This window comes from Oncorhynchus mykiss, chromosome 2, assembly GCF_057628025.1.
Source record: "Oncorhynchus mykiss isolate SJ-2025 chromosome 2, ASM5762802v1, whole genome shotgun sequence".
NCBI lineage: Eukaryota > Metazoa > Chordata > Actinopteri > Salmoniformes > Salmonidae > Oncorhynchus > Oncorhynchus mykiss.
In genome coordinates this window covers 20158322-20175172 of record NC_143023.1, presented here as the reverse complement: position 1 = coordinate 20175172, position 16851 = coordinate 20158322, and the positions used below count along the sequence as shown (strand labels likewise).

The following is a 16851-nucleotide window of genomic DNA, read 5'->3' as shown; positions in this document are numbered from 1 at the left end:
AGCTGGATGCGGATATTGAGCAGGCGTTGCATACAGAGCCCGTTGGGCGTACAGTATGTACGTTTCGTCTCCTGTCCGTGACCAGTTGATCTATTGGGCCCACACGTCTCCCTCCTCTGGTCATCCGGGGATCGGTCGGACGGTGCGCTGTCTGACTGGGAAGTACTGGTGGCCCACCTTGGCAAAGGACGTGAGGGTTTATGTTTCCTCCAGCTCGGTGTGCGCCCAGTGTAAGGCTCCGAGACACCTGCCCAGAGGTAAGCTACACCCCTTACCCGTTCCACAACGACCTTGGTCACATCTGTCAGTGGATTTCCTAACAGATCTTCCTCTTTCACAGGGAGACACTATGATCCTGGTCGTTGTGGATCGTTTTTCTAAGTCCTGTCGCTTCCTCCCTCTGCCCGGTCTTCCTACGGCCCTACAGACTGCGGAAGCCCTGTTTACTCACGTCTTCTGGCACTACGGGGTGCCTGAGGATATAGTGTCGGATGGGGGTCCCCAGTTAACGCTGAGAGTTTGGAAGGTATTCATGGAACGTCTGAGGTCTCGATCAGCCTTACCTCAGGTTTTCACCCCGAGAGTAACGGGCAGGTAGAGAGAGTCAACCAGGATATGGGCAGGTTTCTGCGGTCATATTGTCAGGACCGGCCGGGGGAGTAGGCGGCGTTCGCGCCCTGGGCCGAGATGGCACAGAACTCGCTTCGCCACACTAACCTCTCCCCCTTTCAGTGCGTATTGGGGTACCAGCCGGTTCTGGCGCTGTGGCATCAGGGTCAGCCCGAGACTCCTGCGGTGGACGACTGATTTAGGTGTGTGGAGGAGATATGGGAGGCCGCTCGTGTACACCTCCATCCAGCGAGCCACACGTCGCCAGAAAACCAGCGTGGACCGTCACCGCAGTGAGACCCTGGTGTTCGCATCGGGGGGCCGGGTCTGGCTCTCGACCCGTAACCTGCCCCTCCGCCTGCCCTGCCGGAAGCTGGGACCGCAGTTTGTGGGGCCCTTCAAAGTCCTGAGGAGGGTGAACGAGGTATGTTACAGATTACAGCTTCACTCTGATTATCGTATTAACCCCTCGTTCCATGTGTCTCTCCTCAGGCCGGTGGTGGCTGGTCCACTCCAGGAATCTGAGGTGCGGGAGGTCCCTCCCCCTTTGGACATCGAGGGGGTCCCGGTGTACATCGTTCATTCCATCCTGGATTTGAGGCGTCGGGCCTTCAGTACCTAATGGAGTGGGAGGGGTACGGTCCGGAGGAGAGTTGCAGATCTTTTGGATCCTGAACTGCTGCGGATCGCCCTGCGCCTCGCCTTCCGGGTCGTCCCCGAGGCCGGCTGTCAAGTCTCCTCTCCTTGTTCAGGCGGCGATCGACGTCACCGGCTTTCTAGCCATCGCCGCTCCATTTGCCATATGTCCATTTGTTTTGTCTTGTCCCATACACACCTGGTTTTCATCCCCTAATCAATCTACATGTATTTAGCCCTCTCTTTGCCATCATGTCTTTGTGTGTAATTGTTTATTGTTATGTGGTTTGTCAGGGGCATTACTTTAGTTATTTCCGTGGTTTTGGCACTTGTGTATGTTTTTATTGTGCTATCAATTTGGAACGTAATTAAAGTGTGCCTGTTTGCTACACTCTGCTCTCCTTCACCTGACTTCGCCTCCGCTACACACGCTTAACAGAAATCCATAGATTAGGGCCTAATGTATTTATTTCAATGGACTGATTTCCTTATATGAACTGTAACTCAGTAAAGTCTTTGAAGTTATTCCATGTTGCGTTTCTGTTTCTGTTCAGTGTATATAATGTCACTTTTATCTGCAACATGATAGGCTATTCGTTGTGTGTGTGTAGCAGTATTGTAGAGGCCTGTTCGTATGTGTAATTTACACTCAAAGCTCATCGTAACTACGCAGTAAGTACACACCTCCCTAGTTTCTCTCTGACAACCACATGCACAAACAAGAACTCACACCCTCTTTCTCTCAAGAGAGAGAAAACACCCACATACACTTGTCTCGCAAAGACAGACAAATAGCTAGACCTACAACACATACAATCACACTGAATACAACAGGCCATCTAAATGTCATACCACTGCTCCAGCGCAGATGGAGAAATGTTGATTCACTGTTTATTGATCACATACAGACACACACACACACACACACACACACACACACACAGAGAGAAAGAGAGCCCACACAGGAGCTTGAAGCACAGAGGATTCTTTACACACCCACATGCACTCTGGCACTGTAACGTGCGCATGCAAACACACACAACTATAAAATGGATGAGCCCAATGCAACTCACTCAAATATAACTCCCAGACCTTATTTTACCCCTTCATTCTATACAACATGACACAGAGACACACACACAGAGACAAACGCTCACACAACGCGTCATTGATAAGTGGCGTGAGTAGATAATATCCTTTGGGGAAAGGCAGCTAACCAAACCATCCCTCCGTCTCTTTAGACAGACACCACCCCCCCCCCCCCCCCCCCCGGTTCTCCTGTGGGATTACCTCCTGTCAATAATGTCCTATTGTTCATTACAGAAACTGACACACACACCAGAACACACACACAGCAGAATGATAGAATTGACCGTACTGGTGCAGTGGTAGCCTACATACCGTATCCTAACTGGGACTGTACCCCTTCTTACAGTCAGACGGCACTGCAGAGATGGGCCTGAGAGGATTCATGTCAGTAGCATTCTCTCAAAGACAAAACACCAAATGTCATTCATCCTCCCATCCTCTCTTTCAGAGGCTTCCCCACTCTCTATCTAAACCCAGTCTCAAACAATGATGACACGCACACACCCAGCGAGAGATGGGGGAAACGGTCCGTATGTGGCCTACATTACATACAGTATATCCTGTATTTTATACCCATTTAAACTGAACTGATTTCCCTACTCTGACCCCTGGGTCAGTGCTATCTGAGATCCTTGGGATGTCCCTAAACTAAACCTAACCTTAATCCCTACTGTTACCCTAACCTAAAGTATTTTAAAATGCCAACTTCAATGGGGTAGGGAGGTCCCAAGGAGCAAGGATAGCACGGACCGTAAGCCCTGCTGAACAGACCAGAAATCCCAGTACCCTCCCTTCACTAAATGTCACTAAACTCATTCTGTTTAACGAGAAATGACCTGCCCAGAAGTCAATCCCTGTTCCGTAAATGTGAATTTGGTGGAAAATGAAACTAGGTAACCATTTTTCATGCTGCTGTTGCTGCTACAACAAACCGTGCATTCACGTTTCAAAAGCTCTTCCATTTCATGATGCCAACTTAGGTCCTCGACCTGGAGTTAAACACAATAATCAAAGCCTAGTAGTCACATTAAATAATCATAATATTATAATCATAGCATATCTCACCCCTCTGCATCCCTCTCCCTGTTCCTCTACCCAAATCTCATCCCTCTCCCTGTTACTCTACCCAAATCTCATCCCTCCCTGTTCCTCTACCCAAATCTCATCCCTCTCCCTGTTCCTCTACCCAAATCTCATCCCTCTCCCTGTTCCTCTACCCAAATCTCATCCCTCCCTGTTCCTCTACCCAAATCTCATCCCTCTCCCTGTTCCTCTACCCAAATCTCATCCCTCCCTGTTCCTCTACCCAAATCTCATCCCTCCCTGTTCCTCTACCCAAATCTCATCCCTCCCTGTTCCTCTACCCAAATCTCATCCCTCCCTGTGCCTCTACCCAAATCTCATCCCTCCCTGTTCCTCTACCCAAATCTCATCCCTCCCTGTGCCTCTACCCAAATCTCATCCCTCCCTGTTCCTCTACCCAAATCTCATCCCTCCCTGTTCCTCTACCCAAATCTCATCCCTCCCTGTTCCTCTACCCAAATCTCATCCCTCCCTGTTCCTCTACCCAAATCTCATCCCTCCCTGTTCCTCTACCCAAATCTCATACCTCCCCGTTCCTCTACCCAAATCTCATCCCTCCCAGTTCCTCTACCCAAATCTCATCCCTCCCCGTTCCTCTACCCAAATCACATCCCTCCCTGTTCCTCTACCCAAATCTCATCCCTCCCCGTTCCTCTACCCAAATCACATCCCTTCCCGTTCCTCTACCCAAATCTCATCCCTCCCCGTTCCTCTACCCCATCTCATCCCTTCATGTCCAGGCTGTCTCCCAGTGTGTCTCACCTGTCCCGGGGCGTCCCATGATGATGTCTTTGCATGGTGTGGGGTGCAGGTTCTCTGCAGGCAGTATGAGGGGCAGCAGGGCTGTAGGAGAGGGGTGACAGGCCACTGGCTGCTGAACCTCCCCCCCAAACAAGCCTGTCCTCTCCGTCCTACCCCGCCCTTCCCCTGGGCTGGCTGGGTTGGTGAGGGGGGGTCCCGAAGAGGGGGGCGTGGTAGAGATGGAGATGCAAGCCAAAGCGGGGTAACCGGGGGTGACGGAGGTCAGGGAGGGTGGGGCGGATGACACCAGCACCAAAGTGGGGGTGGGGCTCTGGAGGAGGACGGTGCCGTTGGTTGCCGCTGCAGCAGCAGCGTTGATGGGTACAGGGACTTGGAGAGTGGAGACAGACTGGGGAGTAATGCTGTTAAGACTCTTAGGATCACCTACTCCCCCCCCCCCACGGCCTAACGGATGCTCTGTGAACTTGGCCAGAGGAACCTCCGGGTTCCGCACGATCACTGGAGAGTCCCGCAAGGCCTGCTGGGATGTGGGGTGGAAACGGCGGGGGCCTGAGTCTGGAGGGGAGGGGGGAGTTGGGGACACCAGGAGGGGAGGGGGGGAGGTGGCGGGGGAGGAGGGGGGCCGGCTGGTTGGTGTGCTCACCCCTTGGGGAGAGGAGAAGGTGGGTGTGTAAGCGTGGGTGTGTGCTGGGGTCTGGGGGGAGAGGACAGGGAACGAGGCAGAGTTCAGGTCCCCCTGCTCCAGCTCAGGTTTGGGGGGGTGGTCGTGGTGGGGGTGGGAGGAGGGAGGAGGGGGAGGAGGAACGTCTATTTTGCGTTTGCTAGGGCTCATGGGGACAGTGAAGGTCAGGTTAGTGTGGAAGGACGGCTGGACCCCTGAAGTATGCCTCTCCCTCTCTGCCCCCCCAGGGGTGCCCAGCTTGCCCCCCGTGGCACTGGGGTGTCTGTGTCTACGAGGAGGGGGGAGGACGGAGGAGGCGGTGATGGGGGAGAAGTTGGCGGGACGGAATCCGAAGAGGGGGGAGGGTGAGGGAGAAGGGGCAGGGGAGAAAGGGGACTGGTTGGAGATTGGGGAGAAGGAGGGGGTCCCAGAGTGAGAGCTGCCCAGAGACACAAGCATGGTGGCTGCCTCACACTCGTCAAAGTCAAACCTGGAGAAGTCATGGGGTAGAAGGGAGGGCAGCACCAGCCGAGGGCGGGAGTCTCCTCTACTGCTGGCCTCGCTGCTGTCTCTGGACGTCTCATCCCAGTCAAACCCACGCAGGTCTGAGGGGGTGATAGTCCCCGAACTGCTCCCCCCTCCTCCTCTCCCCCTGTCCCTCTCTCCCCCTCCCTCCATCTCTTTAGTTCTCATGGAGAGGTGCCGTGAGCAGTAGCCTCGTCTCTGGGACTCCTTCATACAGCCCTCTCTGGAACAGAGGCGTCTCCACTGCTTGCCGTTGAACTTCTTGCGGATACCGTTAGGGGTGCACACCACGTCCCCCTTCTTGTACTTCTGCAGGGTGGCCGACAGGGGGGTGCGGGAGCGCGAGGAGGAGGCTGAGGAGGAGGTAGACCCCCCTCCAGGGGTAGGGGTGGGGATCTGGGAGGGGGTCTTGTCCAGGGGGACCAGGGCGCTCTTGGAAGGGGGTAGGTGTGGTGGGGGGGTCATGCCCAGGGCCTCAGGGCCAGGCAAGGTGAGGGAAGACAGGTGAGAGCCCAGTGGCGTGCCCAGGCCCTGGACCAGGTGTTGGGAGGAGGGGTAGCTGTGCCCCCCGAGGAGGGGCTTGGAGAGGATGTGGCGATGCTGGGTGCCCATAGTGAACCTAGACATCTCCATGTCCTCCTCTGGTGTTTGGGGCTGTTTCTGTCTCTCTTGTTCCCTCTCTTGTTCTATCTCTCTGTCAGGGTAACCCTCTCCAGTGATGGTGACAACGCTGGTCGTTACCAACGAGGAGGGATGGGGGGGAGTGTTTCCATAGTGATGCCCCCCCACCACCCCATCTGGAGAGAAGCTATGCACCAACCTCACCCCCCCTCCCATCGGCCCACCCAGCGCCATACCAATACTCAGCTGGCACACCTCCCTCTCCACCTCCATCTCCTCCCTCCTCTCCCTCTCCTCCCTCTCTCTCTCTCTCTCTCTCTCCCTCTCTGAGTGAGGCAGTTCCCAGGGGGGAGTCAGCAGCCTCAGGCTCTGTCTGGACACCCATACAGCCTGGGCCTGCGCCCTCCTCCTCTTCTCCTCCATCCCTCCCTCCTCCTCCCTCAATCCATTCTCCAGCACCTCTAGATCCTCACACAGTAGCACCCTGTAGGGGAACGACACGGCAGGGTGTGGGTCTACCTGGGACAGCACCCCTTCTCTGTATAGCTGAGGTGTCCCCTGTTCACCCCCATCTCGCCCCCCTCCCCCTCCGAAAGGCACACATACGCGTGTCCCGATGGCCACGGACGCCGTGCCGGGTGGAGGGGCGTCCAGGATGAACTCCACGCTCGTCTCCTCCCACTCTGGGTGTGCGGTCCCCCCCTGAAAGGGGTAACAGAGTATCCCCTCCTCCCCCTGCAGCTGGATATCAGCGCTGCCCCCACTCACCCGCCGCACCACCCCAGCCCTGAACATAGGAGACAGGGGTCCATCCCTCTCTCTCTCCCTCCCACCTTGCTCTCCGTTAAGTCTGTCTCTCCATCGACAGCGGGCTAGAACTCTCTGGTTCTTCAGGCCTTTGGCCAGGGCATCCGCCCCGGACAGACTGCCCTGGTAGGGGGCTCTAGCAGGGCTGGTACTGGGCTGGGAGTTCACCTCCAGATCGTGCTCGCTGGCTGTATCCGTGGATACGGAGCGTACTGAGTTAGGGGCCCCCTCTGTCTCTCCACCCTGGGGGTCTCTTTCTCTGTCCTGGGGGGCCACACTACCATCGTTGGGCCCTATGGAGGCCCCTGTCATTCCCTGTTCCCCCGGGCCATGGCTGTGGCTGCTAGCTACCCTCCTCTCCTCATTGGACACACTGGGGGCTAACGAGTGGCTGACTGAGCTGCTACTATGGCTGTTACTAATGCTGTTACTAATGCTGTTACTTATGCTGTTACTAATGCTGTTACTAATGCTATTAGTACCACTGTTAATACCATTAATAGTAGTGTTGGGCCTACTACTGTTACTAATGGTATTACTACTGTTATTACTGTTAGTACTACTGCTGTTGATGATGTTAATACTACTGCTAGTACTACTGTAGTTACTGTGGCTGTTGTGCATGGGGGCAGGGGTGAAGGTGAGGCTGGGTGCGTTGCTACCAGCATAGTGTTCAGCAATGTACTTCTTCTTGGGGACTCTGGCCTTGAAGGTGGCTGTTTTCCTACTGGACATGGAGGTAGGGCTGGGACTGGTAGTGGGGGTGGGGATGGTGAGGATGTTGTTATGGGAGGAGGTGGGGGTGCTGTTAGGCCCCCCTGGTTTCCCCCCAACCCCCCCTCTGCTGTCCTCGGTCTTCTCTTTATCTTCAGGTTGCCTTGGCAGCACCTGCTCTCTAGGTCCCTCCTTCTTTGGGGTTTCACTGCCTCTGATTGGCTCCCGCTGAGAGCTGTCAGAGGAGGTTCTGGATTGTTTCCGTAGCAAGTGGGCGGGGGTCGTGGATTGAGGCTGTCCGTCTTGGTTCTCCTTCCTGAGTTTGTTCCTGTTGTCCCTCTCTGGGGGGGTCTCTGTCGCCCCTCTCTTCTTCCCCCCTTTGGCCCGCGTGGAGGGGGGAGAGCATCCCCTCTGTCTCTTTAGTGGCTTCATCTCTTCACCTCGTCTTTTCCTTTCTGCCTTTATACTCTGTGGGGTGAGTGCTGACGGTTGCTCTCCTTTCTTTGGCTCGTCTTATTTTTACCCTGTTTCTTCTTCTTCTTTCTTTTCCGTTCGCCCCCTGGTCTTCTGCTCTCTTTTTCACTGCCCCTTTTCCTTCCTTGTTCTTCTGAAAATCAGACTAAAAACAGAGAGACGAGAGAGAGAATGAGAGAGAGAGAGTGAGAGAGAGAGAATGAGAGAGAGAGTGAGAGAGAGAGAGTGAGAGAGAATGAGAGAGAATGAGAGAGAATGAGAGAGAATGAGAGAGAGAGAGAATGAGAGAATGAGAGAGAGAGAATGAGAGAGAATGAGAGAGAATGAGAGAGAATGAGAGAGAATGAGAGAGAGAGCGAGAGAGAGAGAATGAGAGAGAATGAGAGAGAATGAGAGAGAGAGAGAGAGAGAGAATGAGAGAGAATGAGAGAGAATGAGAGAGAGAGAGAGAATGAGAGAGAGAGAGAATGAGAGAGAGAGAGAATGAGAGAGAGAGAGAATGAGAGAGAGAGAGAGAGAATGAGAGAGAGAGAGAGAGAGAGAGAGAGAGAGAGAGAGAGAGAGAGAGAGAAGACAGGTGGTCATTTATTATCGTCATCATCAAAAATGGCTGAGATTAGAAAATGATGTCATACCTGGAAGTGTACTGCACTGAATGACTTCCCACCGAGGGCTCATAACACCACCATTCACCTCCATGTAATCCACTAAAGTGTGTGTATGTGCATGTGCATGCGTGTCCTGGATATACATTCATGTTGAGTGAATTTGAGGAAGTAAAGAGTGTTGATGATTCCCACTCCAGCTAATTATGATGCTCCAAAGGCCACAGTTCCTAACATTTGTGGATGAGCCTCCACTAACACTCCACTAACTAAACAGAGCTTTTACAGATGCATCATCAGGTTAAATGATTAAACGAGAAATGGAATGCATATTATTTCATACATTAGCTTGGTCACTATGACATATGGTTTTACATCTGCGCACTGCTCTAGTATTACAAACTAATTTCTCTACACACACAGACACACACACGATCCCAGGTTGTGCCGTTCTATGCTTTGTGTGTGTGTGTGTGTGTGTGTGTGTGTGTGTGTGTGTGTGTGTGTGTGTGTGTGCCTGGGCTCACATTAACACATCAGGTAAAAACACACACCAATTGGGGCATATTTTAAATCCCATCAGGCGGTGGTGGTCTATGGTGGGCAGGGTGAGGTCACTCACACAGAGAGGCCGAGGGCTGATTACACACAGAGAGGCAGAGGGCTGATTACACACAGAGAGGCAGAGGGCTGATTACACACAGAGAGGCAGAGGGCTGACTACACACAGAGAGGCAGAGGGCTGACTACACACAGAGAGGCAGAGGGCTGACTACACACAGAGAGGCAGAGGGCTGACTACACACAGAGAAGGCTACACACAGCAGAGACAGAAAGAGAAGGAACAGAGGGAGAGAGAGATGGAACGGAGAGCGCGAGAGAGAGAGAGAGAGAGAGAAAGAGAGAGAGAGAGAAAAGAGTAAGCCGGCTGTACAATAGGTCTGCCTTTCCCATATAGAGTCATAGGGATTTTCCACACTCGTTCTAGCACACCCGGCCCTACTCTCTCTTTCCCTTTTTCTCTCTCTCTCTCTCTCTCTCTCTCTCTCTCTCTTTTGTGTCTCTGTCTCTTTTCTGCACTGGCAAACACAGACAGGCATTTCAGGAAAAAGCTACACATTTTGAATAATCTGGCATGGTTTAATGTGCTCATATTGGGATAATTTTAACCCTGGTACACGGTCAGGCACACTATTCAGTGATGCGCAAAACAAAATGGACAAAAACAGTCACACACACACACACACATTTCTCGGAGATGAAGTGAGTGTTAGGCTAATGGGAGAGTCATTTTAAGACACACCGTGTTTTAACTGTTTGTTTACCCATGCTACAAACGACTCACCCACGTACACAACCCACGTACACAACCCAGGTACACAACCCACGTTACAACCCACATACACATCCCACGTACACAACCCCCGTACACAACCCCCGTACACAACCCCCGTACACAACCCACGTACACAACCCACGTACACAACCCACGTACACAACCCACGTACACAACCCACATACACAACCCACGTACACAACCCACGTACACAACCCACGTACACAACCCACATACACAACCCACGTACACAACCCACGTACACAACACCATAACCTCTTCACTATTTAGTTTAACATCACATCCTGTGATGCTGTTAGAAACTCCCTCAGCCTGTCTCACACTCTCAGGCCCCTGGCCGTCCCATTACGGCTTTTGGCCCTTTCTCTCCCTTCGGCTCAAATAACCGGATAGCCTGATTCATTTATTAGAATGACACCTGGCCTGAAAGTAGAGCAATTATTGTTACGTTGTGAGGTAAACTTCCTGGCCCCTAGTTGTGGTGAGTGTAGGGAGGTGGTAAGTGTAGGGACGTTGTGAGGTAAACCTCCTGCCCCCAGTTGTGGTGAGTGTAGGGAAGTTTAAGAGCAAAACCTCCTGTCCCTAGTTGTGGTGAGTGTAGGAATGTTGAGAGGAAAACCTCCTGTCCTTCGTTGTGGTGAGTGTAGGAATGTTGAAAGGAAAACCTCCTGTCCCTAGTTGTGGTCAGTGTAGGAATGTTGAGAGGAAAATCTCCTGTCCCTAGTTGTGGTGAGTGTAGGGACGTTGAGAGGTAAATCTCCTGTCCCTAGTTGTGGTGAGTGTAGGGACGTTGAGAGGAAAACCTCCTGTCCCTAGTTGTGGTGAGTGTGGGGACGTTGAGGGGAAAACCTCCTGTCCCTAGTTGTGGTGAGTGTAGGGACGTGGTGAGTGTAGGGAGGTGGTGAGTGTAGGGAGGTGGTGAGTGTAGGGAGGTGGTGAGTGTAGGGACGTTGAGAGGAAAACCTCCTGTCCCTAGTTGTGGTGAGTGTAGGAATGTTGAGAGGAAAACCTCCTGTCCCTAGTTGTGGTGAGTGTAGGAATGTTGAGAGGAAAACCTCCTGTCCTTCGTTGTGGTGAGTGTAGGAATGTTGAAAGGAAAACCTCCTGTCCTTCATTGTGGTGAGTGTAGGAATATTGAGAGGAAAACCTCCTGTCCCTAGTTGTGGTGAGTGTAGGAATATTGAGAGGAAAACCTCCTGTCCCTAGTTGTGGTGAGTGTAGGAATATTGAGAGGAAAACCTCCTGTCCCTAGTTGTGGTGAGTGTAGGAATGTTGAGAGGAAAACCTCCTGTCCCTAGTTGTGGTGAGTGTAGAAATATTGAGAGGAAAACCTCCTGTCCCTAGTTGTGGTGAGTGTAAGGACGTTGTGAGGTAAACCTCCTGTCCCTAGTTGTGGTGAGTGTAGGAATATTGAGAGGAAAACCTCCTGTCCCTAGTTGTGGTGAGTGTAGGAATGTTGAGAGGAAAACCTCCTGTCCCTAGTTGTGGTGAGTGTAGAAATATTGAGAGGAAAACCTCCTGTCCCTAGTTGTGGTGAGTGTAAGGACGTTGTGAGGTAAACCTCCTGTCCCTAGTTGTGGTGAGTGTAGGGACGTTGTGAGGTAAACCTCCTGTCCCTAGTTGTGGTGAGTGTAGGGACATTGTGAGGTAAACCTCCTGTCCCTAGTTGTGGTGAGTGTAGGGACATTGTGAGGTAAACTTCCTGGCCCCTAGTTGTGGTGAGTGTAGGGACGTTGTGAGGTAAACCTCCTGTCCCTCGTTGTGGTGAGTGTAGGAATGTTGAGAGGAAAACCTCCTGTCCCTAGTTGTGGTGAGTTTAGGGACGTTGAGAGGAAAACCTCCTGTCCCTAGTTGTGGTGAGTTTAGGGAGGTGGTGAGTGTAGGGACGTGGTAAGTGTAGGGACGTTGTGAGGAAAACCTCCTGTTCCTAGTTGTGGTGAGTGTAGGGAGGTGGTGAGTGTAGGGACGTTGTGAGGTAAACCTCCTGCCCCTAGTTGTGGTGAGTGTAGGGAAGTTTAAGAGCAAAACCTCCTGTCCCTAGTTGTGGTCAGTGTAGGGAAGTTCGAGAGGTAAACCTCCTGTCCCTAGTTGTGGTGAGTGTAGGGAAGTTCGAGAGGTAAACCTCCTGTCCCTAGTTGTGGTGAGTGTAGGGACATTGTGAGGTAAACCTCCTGTCCCTAGTTGTGGTGAGTGTAGGGACGTTGAGAGGAAAACCTCCTGTCCCTAGTTGTGGTGAGTGTAGGGAAGTTCGAGAGGAACACCTCCTGTCCCTAGTTTTGGTGAGTGTAGGAATGTTGAGAGGAAAACCTCCTGTCCCTCGTTGTGGTGAGTGTAGGAATGTTGAGAGGAAAACCTCCTGTCCCTAGTTGTGGTGAGTTTAGGGACGTTGAGAGGAAAACCTCCTGTCCCTAGTTGTGGTGAGTTTAGGGACGTAGAGAGGAAAACCTCCTGTTCCTAGTTGTGGTGAGTGTAGGGAGGTGGTGAGTGTAGGGACGTGGTGAGTGTAGGGACGTTGTGAGGAAAACCTCCTGTTCCTAGTTGTGGTGAGTGTAGGGAGGTGGTGAGTGTAGGGACGTTGTGAGGTAAACCTCCTGCCCCTAGTTGTGGTGAGTGTAGGGAAGTTTAAGAGCAAAACCTCCTGTCCCTAGTTGTGGTGAGTGTAGGGAAGTTCGAGAGGTAAACCTCCTGTCCCTAGTTGTGGTGAGTGTAGGGACATTGTGAGGTAAACCTCCTGTCCCTAGTTGTGGTGAGTGTAGGGACGTTGAGAGGAAAATCTCCTGTCCCTAGTTGTGGTGAGTGTAGGGACGTTGAGAGGAAAACCTCCTGTCCCTAGTTGTGGTGAGTGTGGGGACGTTGAGGGGAAAACCTCCTGTCCCTAGTTGTGGTGAGTGTAGGGAAGTTCGAGAGGAACACCTCCTGTCCCTAGTTTTGGTGAGTGTAGGAATGTTGAGAGGAAAACCTCCTGTCCCTCGTTGTGGTGAGTGTAGGAATGTTGAGAGGAAAACCTCCTGTCCCTAGTTGTGGTGAGTTTAAGGACGTTGAGAGGAAAACCTCCTGTCCCTAGTTGTGGTGAGTTTAGGGACGTAGAGAGGAAAACCTCCTGTTCCTAGTTGTGGTGAGTGTAGGGAGGTGGTGAGTGTAGGGACGTGGTGAGTGTAGGGACGTTGTGAGGAAAACCTCCTGTTCCTAGTTGTGGTGAGTGTAGGGAGGTGGTGAGTGTAGGGACGTTGTGAGGTAAACCTCCTGCCCCTAGTTGTGGTGAGTGTAGGGAAGTTTAAGAGCAAAACCTCCTGTCCCTAGTTGTGGTGAGTGTAGGGAAGTTCGAGAGGTAAACCTCCTGTCCCTAGTTGTGGTGAGTGTAGGGACATTGTGAGGTAAACCTCCTGTCCCTAGTTGTGGTGAGTGTAGGGACGTTGAGAGGAAAACCTCCTGTCCCTAGTTGTGGTGAGTGTGGGGACGTTGAGGGGAAAACCTCCTGTCCCTAGTTGTGGTGAGTGTAGGGAAGTTCGAGAGGAAAACCTCCTGTCCTAAGTTTTGGTGAGTGTAGGAATGTTGAGAGGAAAACCTCCTGTCCCTCGTTGTGGTGAGTGTAGGAATGTTGAGAGGAAAACCTCCTGTCCCTAGTTGTGGTGAGTTTAGGGACGTTGAGAGGAAAACCTCCTGTCCCTAGTTGTGGTGAGTTTAGGGACGTAGAGAGGAAAACCTCCTGTTCCTAGTTGTGGTGAGTGTAGGGAGGTGGTGAGTGTAGGGAGGTGGTGAGTGTAGGGAGGTGGTGAGTGTAGGGACGTTGTGAGGAAAACCTCCTGTTCCTAGTTGTGGTGAGTGTAGGGACGTTGTGAGGTAAACCTCCTGCCCCTAGTTGTGGTGAGTGTAGGGAAGTTCGAGAGGAAAACCTCCTGTCCCTAGTTGTGGTGAGTGTAGGGACGTTGAGAGGAAAACCTCCTGTCCCTAGTTGTGGTGAGTGTAGGAATGTTGAGAGGAAAACCTCCTGTCCTTCGTTGTGGTGAGTGTAGGAATGTTGAAAGGAAAACCTCCTGTCCTTCGTTGTGGTGAGTGTAGGAATGTTGAGAGGAAAACCTACTGTCCCTAGTTGTGGTGAGTGTAGGAATATTGAGAGGAAAACCTCCTGTCCCCAGTTGTGGTGAGTGTAGGAATGTTGAGAGGAAAACCTCCTGTCCCTAGTTGTGGTGATTGTAGGAATATTGAGAGGAAAACCTCCTGTCCCTAGTTGTGGTGAGTGTAGGGAGGTGGTGAGTGTAGGGAGGTGGTGAGTGTAGGGAGGTGGTGAGTGTAGGGACGTGGTGAGTGTAGGGAGGTGGTGAGTGTAGGGAGGTGGTGAGTGTAGGGACGTGGTGAGTGTAGGGAGGTGGTGAGTGTAGGGAAGTGGTGAGTGTAGGGAGGTGGTGAGTGTAGGGACGTTGTGAGGAAAACATCCTGTTCCTAGTTGTGGTGAGTGTAGGGAGGTGGTGAGCGTAGGGAGGTGGTGAGTGTAGGAATGTTGAGAGGAAAACCTCCTGTCCCTAGTTGTGGTGAGTGTAGGAATGTTGAGAGGAAAACCTCCTGTCCCTAGTTGTGGTGAGTGTAGGAATGTTGAGAAGAAAACCTCCTGTCCCTAGTTGTGGTGAGTGTAGGGACGTTGAGAGGAAAACCTCCTGTCCCTAGTTGTGGTGAGTGTAGGAATGTTGAGAGGAAAACCTCCTGTCCCTAGTTGTGATGAGTGTAGGGACGTTGAGAGGAAAACCTCTGTCCCTAGTTGTGGTGAGTGTAGGGAAGTTCGAGAGGAACACCTCCTGTCCCTAGTTTTGGTGAGGGTAGGAATGTTGAGGGAAAACCTCCTGTCCCTAGTTGTGGTGAGTGTAGGAATGTTGAGAGGAAAACCTCCTGTCCCTAGTTGTGGTGAGTGTAGGAATGTTGAGAGGAAAACCTCCTGTCCCTAGTTGTGGTGAGTGTAGGGAGGTGGCGAGTGTAGGGAGGTGGTGAGTGTAGGTTGGTGGTGAGTGTAGGGAGGTGGTGAGTGTAGGGAGGTGGTGAGTGCCGGGACGTGATGAGTGTAGGGAGGTGGTGAGTGTAGGGAGGTGGTGAGTGTAGGGAGGTGGTGAGTGTAGGGACGTGGTGAGTGTAGGGACGTGGTGAGTGTAGGGACGTGGTGAGTGTAGGGAGGTGGTGAGTGTAGGGAGGTGGTGAGTGGTGAGTGTAGGGAGGTGGTGAGTGGTGAGTGTAGGGACGTGGTGAGAGTAGGGATGTGGTGAGTGTAGGAAGGTGGTGAGTGTAGGGACGTGGTGAGTGGAGGGAGGTGGTGAGTGTAGGGAGGTGGTGAGTGTAGGGACGTGGTGAGTGTAGGGACGTGGTGAGTCTAGGGAGGTGGTGAGTGTAGGGAGGTGGTGAGTGTAGGGAGGTGGTGAGTGTAGGGATGTGGTGAGTGTAGGGAGGTGGTGAGTGTAGGGAGGTGATGAGTGTAGGGAGGTGGTGAGTGTAGGGACGTGGTGAGTGTAGGGACGTGGTGAGTGTAGGGAGGTGGTGAGTGTAGGGACGTGGTGAGTGTAGGAACGTGGTGAGTGTAGGAAGGTGGTGAGTGTAGGGAGGTGGTGAGTGTAGGGACATGGTGAGTGTAGGGAGGTGGTGAGTGTAGGGACGTGGTGAGTGTAGGGACTTTGTGAGGAAAACCTCCTGTCCCTAGTTGTTGTGTGTGTAGGGAAGTTCGAGAGGAAAACCTCCTGTCCCTAGTTGTGGTGAGTGTAGGGACGTTGAGAGGAAAACCTCCTGTCCCTAGTTGTGGTGAGTATAGGGAAGTTCGAGAGGAAAACCTCCTGTCCCTAGTTGTGGTGAGTGTAGGAATGTTGAGAGGAAAACCTCCTGTCCCTAGTTGTGGTGAGTGTAGGAATGTTGAGAGGAAAACCTCCTGTCCCTAGTTGTGGTGAGTGTAGGAATGTTGAGAAGAAAACCTCCTGTCCCTAGTTGTGGTGAGTGTAGGGACGTTGAGAGGAAAACCTCCTGTCCCTAGTTGTGGTGAGTGTAGGAATGTTGAGAGGAAAACCTCCTGTCCCTAGTTGTGATGAGTGTAGGGACGTTGAGAGGAAAACCTCTGTCCCTAGTTGTGGTGAGTGTAGGGAAGTTCGAGAGGAACACCTCCTGTCCCTAGTTTTGGTGAGGGTAGGAATGTTGAGGGAAAACCTCCTGTCCCTAGTTGTGGTGAGTGTAGGAATGTTGAGAGGAAAACCTCCTGTCCCTAGTTGTGGTGAGTGTAGGAATGTTGAGAGGAAAACCTCCTGTCCCTAGTTGTGGTGAGTGTAGGGAGGTGGCGAGTGTAGGGAGGTGGTGAGTGTAGGTTGGTGGTGAGTGTAGGGAGGTGGTGAGTGTAGGGAGGTGGTGAGTGCCGGGACGTGATGAGTGTAGGGAGGTGGTGAGTGTAGGGAGGTGGTGAGTGTAGGGAGGTGGTGAGTGTAGGGACGTGGTGAGTGTAGGGACGTGGTGAGTGTAGGGACGTGGTGAGTGTAGGGAGGTGGTGAGTGGTGAGTGTAGGGAGGTGGTGAGTGGTGAGTGTAGGGACGTGGTGAGAGTAGGGATGTGGTGAGTGTAGGAAGGTGGTGAGTGTAGGGACGTGGTGAGTGGAGGGAGGTGGTGAGTGTAGGGAGGTGGTGAGTGTAGGGACGTGGTGAGTGTAGGGACGTGGTGAGTCTAGGGAGGTGGTGAGTGTAGGGAGGTGGTGAGTGTAGGGAGGTGGTGAGTGTAGGGATGTGGTGAGTGTAGGGAGGTGGTGAGTGTAGGGAGGTGATGAGTGTAGGGAGGTGGTGAGTGTAGGGACGTGGTGAGTGTAGGGACGTGGTGAGTGTAGGGATGTGGTGAGTGTAGGGAGGTGGTGAGTGTAGGGAGGTGGTGAGTCTAGGGAGGTGGTGAGTGTAGGGAGGTGG

General features: G+C 52.6%; 1 protein-coding gene across 4 annotated transcripts in view; it reads right to left on the bottom strand.

Moving 5' to 3' along the window:
- Positions 1-16851, bottom strand: part of LOC110509768 (protein capicua homolog) — a 62181-nt gene that overhangs the window by 34397 nt on the left and 10933 nt on the right. For all 4 annotated transcript variants that reach the window (XM_036941535.2, XM_036941553.2, XM_090192098.1 and 1 more), the window contains exon 2: positions 4180-8126. In XM_036941535.2, the coding sequence (XP_036797430.2) occupies positions 4180-7939 (3760 nt within the window). In that variant the 5' untranslated portion in view covers positions 7940-8126. The remainder of the gene's footprint in view (positions 1-4179; positions 8127-16851) is intronic.